General features: G+C 41.1%; 2 protein-coding genes across 2 annotated transcripts; both read right to left on the bottom strand.

Annotated features, from left to right (window-relative positions):
- Positions 1–890: 890 nt before the first annotated feature.
- fam185a (family with sequence similarity 185 member A) lies at positions 891–4,102 on the bottom strand. The gene is made up of 8 exons (XM_034141910.1): positions 3,514–4,102; positions 3,310–3,419; positions 2,842–2,934; positions 2,562–2,700; positions 1,815–1,856; positions 1,628–1,723; positions 1,388–1,522; positions 891–1,249 (listed from the first exon to the last, which is right to left on the bottom strand). Exons 1-8 carry the CDS (start codon positions 3,947–3,949, stop codon positions 1,137–1,139), a joined length of 1,164 nt encoding a protein of 387 aa, XP_033997801.1. The 5' UTR covers positions 3,950–4,102; the 3' UTR covers positions 891–1,136.
- A 737-nt stretch (positions 4,103–4,839) lies between these two features.
- On the bottom strand, positions 4,840–8,761 carry LOC117491513 (mucin-5AC-like). The gene is made up of 2 exons (XM_034141528.1): positions 7,042–8,761; positions 4,840–5,958 (listed from the first exon to the last, which is right to left on the bottom strand). Exons 1-2 carry the CDS (start codon positions 8,759–8,761, stop codon positions 5,228–5,230), a joined length of 2,451 nt encoding a protein of 816 aa, XP_033997419.1. The 3' UTR covers positions 4,840–5,227.
- Between the last annotated feature and the right edge of the window lie 306 nt (positions 8,762–9,067).

The following is a 9,067-nucleotide window of genomic DNA, read 5'->3' as shown; positions in this document are numbered from 1 at the left end:
TTGACAAGGGAAAGTCCTGTGCTCTCTGAGTTTGATGCACTAGAACCCTTCTTGCTACAGTTTTGGATCCTTTAGTATTCCAGTTCCCTGTAATTATATTGTTTTTACCTCTATAATGTGGTATATTTTCGTGTATACAAAAATCACAACTGTGTATCACTCCACATTCTAAAAGAAGTTAGTGGATGTTGTTCAAAGCTTAAAGCAAAAATGTTTTGGTTCAGATATATTTCTTAGATGGTCTCACTCAGTGAGAAACTGGCTTTGTTTTAAAATTATGAAATCAAGATTGAGAACAAATTAGTTTTAAAATGATATGTATACAATTTATGCTGAACATCAACTTAACTATCATTAGATGATTTAGTAAGGGTGACAGCAACAACACAAACCACTGTGTGGATGCAAAAGTTGGCTGGGCATCATGTCTAGTTATTTAAGAAATGTTTGAAAGTCAGATTTGAAAGCTTTTGAAGTGTGATATATATATATTTTTTTTTATTTCTACATTTTGTGATTAATGTCTGTCCATGCAGTGGACCAAGTGTCTCTCCCTTATATAGAAACATTGTTCATTTATACTTAATAAAATAAAATATGGCACTCTTCATTATACAGTTTGGTTTATTATTGTTTTATATAACACATACCTTCTATGTTTCAGAAGGTATGTGTGGATTTGCTTGACACTGGACCCTAATTGTTGGTATTATAATCTATACCTACTGCTTCAATAAATGGTAGTTATTACCTTCCATTTATTAAAGCCAGATCAATACCAGATTCAAATTCAACGGGTTGCATTTTTTAATTCGTGACCATGATTTCATTTGAGGTGAAGTGTCTGAACTTAACTCTTTTAATGAAAAACAGACTTGCAATGCTTTTGCCACAGTTTCAGATAATGTTTATAATATTTACATACCATACAGAAGACATTTCATTGCTGGACATATTTTGCATCACAAGTAAACAAACAGTTTCTCAGTGTACAGTATGTACAGTGAAAGAGTATATCTTAAATACTATAGATTACACACATTTCTTTATTGAATGTACAATTTATCCTGAGCACAGAGTTACTTTGTGAGGTAAAGCTACACCCAGTTTTGCTCTGTAAGGGTAAAGTTCATAACTCAGCTCCCCAGCTTCAGGGATTCGAACCAGCTTTGTGTCTTCAGTCTGACGGAGTTTCTTTCTGCCTGAGCTTTGACCCAATGATCAACTGGGGACACCCCATTGATATAGCCTGAGAGGGAAACAGCAGAAAAATAAGAAAAATACAAGCATATGAAAAAGAAACGGAACGTTCTGTGTTGATTTACTTTTAAAAGGGATTAGTTATCCATCTGTGCCATGGAGAGTGATGTAATGAAAAACAACTGACCAGTAACAGTGGTTTGGCCTTCAGTTGTGTTGTTTTCTACTCCATGCAGAACAACCTCTGGGCTGATATCCACCGATGTTCCACTGAGCTCCAGACCAGCTTCCAGCGAGGAGGGGACACGCACACACACCGCTCCTACACACAACAGGAGAATGAGGGATAACCAAAAGAGATATTACTCAACAGGAAGGAAAACTGTGATTCATGTGGTAAATATTGTTCTTTGTACCGTTTGTTTACCTTCCTGAGTGTGAAGCTCGGCACTGCCACCATCTCCCACATACACATCAATGGCTCCGCTGTGAGAGGAAACCCTAAGGAAACTATTCGAACCATCTGCAAAACAAAGCAAGCCTCAGGTTTAACAACCACTGATAAAGGCCATACGTACTTGTTTGCAATCAGAGGGTTGGCTCAGCTTGCTCACCAATTACTGTATCTCCAGACACGTTCTTCACAGTGGCCTTACCTTTTAATGAATTAAAGCACATGGTCAGTTTCAACCTATAATTAGCTGTGAAATTCTTTTCAGCCACCAGTAGATAAATTACAACATTTATCACTTAAGACTGAAACATTTAGCAAAGAAAAGCCTTGGTCACAGAACACACGCATCATAAACATACATCACTCTAGACAACAAGATAATTGTTTCCATGAAGAGAGGCTCTTCTGTATCAGGGAGTAATTAAAATTCCATGTCGATTATCCATTGTATTTTTTGTGACACATCCCAACCATATTGCATTTACTGTAAATACACTCAGTTTGTATCACAGCCAAGGACTCCTGGCATATTGAAGCACTGCTTTTAAAAAACAAGTTAACATAATGCAGCTGTTGCTTCAATGACTCATGAACAGTGAAGGTTTAAAAAAAATATATAGTAGGACCTACTTATCGAGTGAGTTATTAGATACAGGGGGCAGATTATTAAAATTTGTTTCAATTTAAGCGCAGATTGCAATATCTCAGAAGGTTTACCGGGTGGCCTATTAATCTTAGTGTTGGTGGCTCTTTATGTACATATGTTAAAGTGTTTTTGAACAAGACAATGAACCCCTTAATTGATCAACAATAAATATGTAGTTTTGGACAAATCTATACATTAAAGTTTTGCTGCAGTACTGATAACCACACAAAAAACACAGATGAGGAGTAGATGTTTGCTCACCATGCACATGGCCCAGTTCTACTCTCCCAGAGCAGGAGGAAACAAAGCTGGACTCGGCATAGATGGCTTTGACCTTCAGAGGTCCATGTTCTGTTGAAATATTCATTTTGGTGCCTTGAAGCTTCTTGACATCAACACCCTATAAACACACAACGAATCACTGCACAGTACTGTAGACAGGTGATGAATGATCTGAACATTTTCTCTCAGTTGTAAACAGATGAAGCCTGTATTCAGGCTGCTGCTGCCCTCTAATGACTGCTGAGTGTAGTGTCCTTACACTGTCTCCACATGTGCTGATGTCCACATTTCCATGGATAGTGCCCACACCTGTAACATGTCCTCCATTGGACTGGACCTCAACCTGATGACTCTGTGATACAACAAACAAAGGAAGTCTGAAACAACTGAAAAATACATACTTTTCTCTAATGTGTTCTGCATCTGATATGCTTAATTCTGCATAATTGTGCAGTATGCGTATAGCTGAATAAGCCTTCAAGACAAGCTCCTAATAGAGGACTAGGACATTTGGTGTTGTGACTTGGTTGTTAATTATACGAAGTTATAATGAAAAAATCTAACTAATCTGGTTTCACAAGCAGTCAAGTATCTGCAATAAAAACAAGTTAAGGTCAAAAGCTCATGAAATTAGCCATTAAGATACAGTAATTTGCAAACATGTCATCTCCACGTGTTTTTATGTTTTCTGCAATAAACATGTTTATGTTGTAATGCCACCACCTACCTTGACCGAGTGTAGCAAACAGTTGCCACTCTCTGTCTGCACCTTGCAGATATCACATTCCATGTTCTTCACTTGCACGTTGCCTTTTCCTTGAGTCGTAATGAAGAGATCTGACAACAAATGACAACAGACATTATTACACCAACTGCTAAACACTTCTGCTGACATGTTTGCATTTTAATCAACAGGACAGGAGGCACTTACTACATTTAGTAGGTGCAGTCATATCAAGCGACACACTGCCCTTAACCTTCTCCCCTGAGATGAGCAGCTCTTTGCTCTGGTCATCATAGTGGACATGTAGGTCATCCAGGCCGACCTCCTGCTCCGTGTCTGTCCCGTGAACTGTGATGAAGACTCGGTTAGACTCGGGGAAGTCGTGCGGGTCCAGCGAGCGGATGGAGATGCTGCAGGCCAGCTGTGCCCGCACCGTGCTGAAGGGGTCCACCGTCAGAGACCACTGCTTCAGAGGCGGCTTTACCTCCTCGTATGTTGGAGACTTCACGGGGACAGAGATGGACAAGTACCGTGAAGTGTGCAGAGGGCGGAGCGGGGTCGTGAGTGTCCTGGGACCGGCTGTGAGGGTCCAGCACCGTAGGAGTCCGACACATCCGCCCCGAGCTGCTGAGCTACAAAACATATCTTTCAACTGCCGGTAAACTAGCTCATGTACGCCTCACACTGCTGCTGTTGTTACAAATTACTTACTAAACTTCTGAGGGAAAATAGCTGCCATTCAGTCAACACCATGGTCAACTTGAACTGATAAAACGCTGGCAAGTCTGAGCTCTACTCTTAGCACAAGACTAGTACTTCCGGTTCGATATTTCAGACTAAAATCTCATCCACCAAAAAATAGTTTGCTTTTTACTTTGTATTATTGGTAAATGCTCTAATAAAAACAAAAACAAGTTAGGTTAGGTAAGTAAGTTAGGTAATGCACAATATATTAATAAAACAGACTCAAGGCAGGTAGGCTACTATGAAATGTTAAATTGCAGTAAATAATACAACCCAAAGTATAGTATAAAGCAGGATAATCCAAAACAGGATTTATTGTTATTGCAAGTAATATTTCAATTTCAATGTAAAAATGTTACACTAGACAGTAAAGTCCTCTGTTACTGTAAAAATATCTACAATAAATTGTGTAGGCTTAAATGTAAAAGTTAATTGAAACCTCTATGGCTTTTGAAGGCAATTTATTGTACTTCCGGTCTTAATCCTCCTCACTTAACTCATTTGACAATCCGGATGTACACTCTTGTGTAAAGTTAGCACCGCCCCTCTGTAGGTCTTGTCCAATCAGTATGCCTCTGTGAGCATGTTGTTTAATCCGCAAAGGCTGTGGGGAATTTGAGTCTTGAAGCATTTCCTTGTTTCTAAAGTTATTTGATTGAATAACTTCCATTAGATTTCATTTAGCTGACTCTTTATCCATATTTATTGCAGATATACCTTTACAAGAGATAATGGAAAAAACAAAACCACAATACTTTATTCAACAATGTATTTATCAAAGAAGCACAATCTCTATTAAAAAACAATCCATACAGCTTTTATTAACTATCAACTGGCTTTCCAGTACTACAATAATACAAAATATCATTCTCTGTTGCTACATACCCGTCATAACTCTTTACAAGAGAATTTTCTCTCTATCGTCATTGAACAAATTCAGCGATATAAAAAAATATTATTATTATAAGCTTGTAAAAATGTAGGCTAATATGCAATCATGACTATAACCACAACTATGTACATCCTCACTTATTGTCATACTTTCCTGTAAACAAATTCGTTTTGCAGATTAAAAGACCACACAGCGGCAGCATTGTGTTAATAGTTATCAGTGTGGAGGCTGTACTAGGTTTATTAAATTGTAAGGAGTATTGTTAGTTGGACCCTTCATTTTATTTTAAAACATGCCCTGGTAGAGAGTCCCAGCTAATGGCGCAAGGCCTCTTGGCCTGATCATCATCCTGACAGTTTTAAATGACTGTCTGTCATTAGTGGGGTAATACTCTGAAGATATGTTCTGCCAAGTGCCCCAGAAAATACCATCCCGGACTCCCTTGTACTTCCCAACATAGTACTTCCCGTTGAGGTTTGCAGCCATGCAGGCATCAAACCACCAGCCGGAGCTGTAGTAGGCCCCGCAGTTCCCGGATGGATAGCGGTCGTGGTCCCTGTCCGGCGTGGTGAACGCCCTGTTGTGGTGATCATAACTTTTGCTGAAGCGCAGAGCATCACCTGCAGTACCCGAGTAATTGCCCACCGTCAGTCTGTAGCGCCCCCGTTCACTTGCCACACTGAAGGACTCGTACTGTGCATACTCCCTCACACCGCCAAAGTCCTCCAGCTCCACCCTCAGCACCATATTCCTGGCCCGGGTCAGCATGTGGATCATATTGTTCCCCAGCCAAAATTCCCCTTTGTCCAACTCCCCAAAGCCCAATCTGTACTCTGCCCAGGTGCGGTTGAAGCTCACGCTGCCGTCCTGTCGGCGCTGCAGGACCGTCCACCCTCCTCCATCCAGCTGCATGTCACAGAAGACCGGGAAGCTTCTGCTGCGGAGGTCAGGGGTCACCAGGTACATCCCGCTTTTTTTTGCTCCTTTTGCCAAGTAGTCGGAGCAATCTCTCGTAACTGTGGATGGGGAACATGAAAACAAATCACAAAGAGTTATGTCACAACCATTTTTTTAATTACATTTGTATTGATTTCATTAATAGAGTTATCTAATCAAAGTCCTGCTTCTGCTCATATCTTGCAGAATAAATATCGTCCTGCAGCTGTGATATAGCCGTGAAATGTGTTGGTTGAGGTCGTAAGGACAACAGGTCAGGTGGAAGCTACTTTTCCACTATTAAAGATTTAGGGTTTTTAAAGAATGTCAAGGTGGACCTCCTTAAAGTTTACACATACCATTTTTAAAATAGTGGATTTGAGAGATAACAGTAAAAGCAGGTGTTAAAATATGTAACTATAAAATAACTATTATCTTATCCTTGTGATTGTTTTAATAAATGAAACACATGAGGTATGATATAGTCTGGGATGTTTTAAAGCTGTGTTAGTGTCCACATGGTTGTGGTTTTGTCTCATATAATGACACGCACGCACGCACACACACACACACACACACACACACACATTTTGCACACACGTGCAAATCCCTCTTTTAGTCTTGATGTATGGTACAGAGAAGATGTCAGACCACATTATACATATCATATTTATATAGGTCGAGCATTAGTGATTACCATGTGGTCCCTTAACTAAAAACATTTCAGCACAGGTCATAGCTTTGAGTGACAATAATTAGTAATCCAAAATTATTGCATAACAGTTTTCTCTCAGCCTAATCATTGAAATGTAATTTCAACACAACAGACTTTATGCAGATAGCTGTACATTTCCAAGAATGTCATTGTGAAGTTGCATATGCCTCATATCCTCTCTTGATTTCTAATTACCCCTGTGTGCAGTGAATTATAATGCCTTCCTCTGAGATGACTGTTGAAACAAAGCAACCATTACATGGTGTTGCAAACCAAAGCTGAGTGCTGCTACACAGGCTAGTATAATCACATTAATGCTCTGTCAATAACAACCACAATCCCTGCATTAAGTGACCTACGTTCTGTGTCTGAATCTATGACAAAGCATACAATTAAAAACAGAACTTGTATAAGCTCTATGATATTGATAAAACATAGTATTTCTTGCCTTTAGATGGTAGTTTGCTGTCAGGCCTGCTGCCGCCCTGGTTGTCCTCTGCGTGATGTTTTGGATGGCTATCCAGTGGCCTTCCATTTGGACTCAGGCTGTTATTGAAGAAGGCAGCCACCTGTTTGATCTTCACACGCAGCTCCCTTGCACTAGGAGTGGAAGACTCATCCGCCAGGGGCTTGGGGGTGGTTGACCTGAGGTTAGGGTTGATTGTGGAGGTAGTTTGAGAACTGGGAGATGGGACTGGAATCATAATAGTGTCTGGAACTGGAGTTTGTTTGGCTGCTTTTTCCTCCATATTGGGAATGATCTCAGCTTGCAAGTCAGTATTGGAAGCTTGATTTGGGTTTGTGGATCCTGGAATTGTGCTAGGGATAACACTCGGCAGGATCCTACGGAAGATTTTATTTGCTCTTGTTGTCGTTTGGATCAATGGTGGTCGACTGGCTGTTAGTGGCGTCGGATCAGACGTAATCCTGCTGTTTGGGCTCATTGTGAAGCCTTCTGAGAGAGTGTCACGGCGTGGGATGGGTCCAGTCTCCAGGCTGTTGGAGGTCTTTGGACCCAGAGTCATGGTTTTCGTTGTGCTGGGACTGAACTCTGTGCCCCTTTGAGAATGACTCACCTCAGAAGTCTGTGTTACAGGGGCAGGTGAAGGTGACGTGTCGGTTTCAGAGTTTTTGATGTTGTTTAAAGTAGTCTCACTGATTTGTAGAGGATCTAAATCTGTTTTTATCTTCAGACTTGGTTTTTGGGGCACTGCTGGTTCTGGTCGTTTAACATGTGTTGCTCCTGGCCTGATTTTAGGTCTGATTGGTTGCCTGCCTTTGGGTGTAGGCCTCAATTTAGATGTTTTGTTGGATTCTGCTTTAGGCAAAGTTTTGGGGTTAAGTTCAGGCATTTGGTCGGGTCGAAGGGTTCTAAGCCCTGGATTGGTTTGTGGGCGTTGTTCTGGTTTAGGCTTCCTCTTTTGTTTAGGCTTTTGTCCTATCACAAGATCTGTATGTTTTTCATTGGGTTTAGGATTTTGGTTTATTTTAGGGATTTTCTCACTGGATTTCTTCTCTTGATCAGGGGGTTTGATCAGGGCCCGATCAGGAGTAAGCTTTTGTCCGGGTGTTGAGTCTTTTTCAGATACAGGCTCGGTCAAAGGATTTTCATCTGAATTTTCTGTTAATACTGCTATAGGCTTTTGGATAGGTCTTGTTGTTATGCTAGTTGTTTCACTTCCTCCAGTGTCATGAACAGGTGAAATATATTTGTTTGTGGTAGATCTTTGAGTACTGGGAGATGGGACTGGAATCATAATAGTGTCTGGAACTGGAATTTGTTTGGCTGCTCTTTCCTCAATATTGGGAATTATCTCAGCTTGCAAGTCAGTATTGGAAGCTTGATTTGGGTTTGTGGATCCTGGAATTGTGCTAGGGATAACACTCGGCAGGATCCTACGGGAGATTTTATTTGCTCTTGTTGTCGTTGGGATCCATGGTGGTCGACTGGCTGTTAGTGGCGTCGGATCAGACGTAATCCTGCTGTTTGGGCTCATTGTGAAGCCTTCTGAGAGAGTGTCACGACGTGGGATGGGTCCAGTCTCCAGGCTGTTAGAGGTCTTTGGACCCAGAGTCATGGTTTTCGTTGTGCTGGGACTGAACTCTGTGCCCCTTTGAGAATGACTCGCCTCAGAAGTCTGTGTTACAGGGGCAGGTGAAGGTGACATGTCGGTTTCAGAGTTTTTGATGTTGCCTAAAGTAGTCTCACTGATTTGTAGAGGATCTAAATCTGTTTTTATCTTCAGACTTGGTTTTTGGGGCACTGCTGGTTTTGGTCTTTTAACATGTGTTGCTCCTGGCCTGATTTTAGGTCTGATTGGTTGCCTGCCTTTGGGTGTAGGCCTCAATTTAGATGTTTTGTTGGATTCTGCTCTAGGCAAAGTTTTGGGGTTAAGTTCAGGCATTTGGTCGGGTCGAAGGGTTCTAAGCCCTGGATTGGTTTGTGGGCGTTGTTCTGGTTTAGGCTTCCCCTT

The sequence above is a fragment of the Trematomus bernacchii genome, unplaced genomic scaffold (assembly GCF_902827165.1).
Source record: "Trematomus bernacchii unplaced genomic scaffold, fTreBer1.1, whole genome shotgun sequence".
Taxonomy (NCBI): domain Eukaryota; kingdom Metazoa; phylum Chordata; class Actinopteri; order Perciformes; family Nototheniidae; genus Trematomus; species Trematomus bernacchii.
Note: the sequence above shows the minus strand (reverse complement) of the source record. Positions and strands in the feature narration are given on the sequence as shown.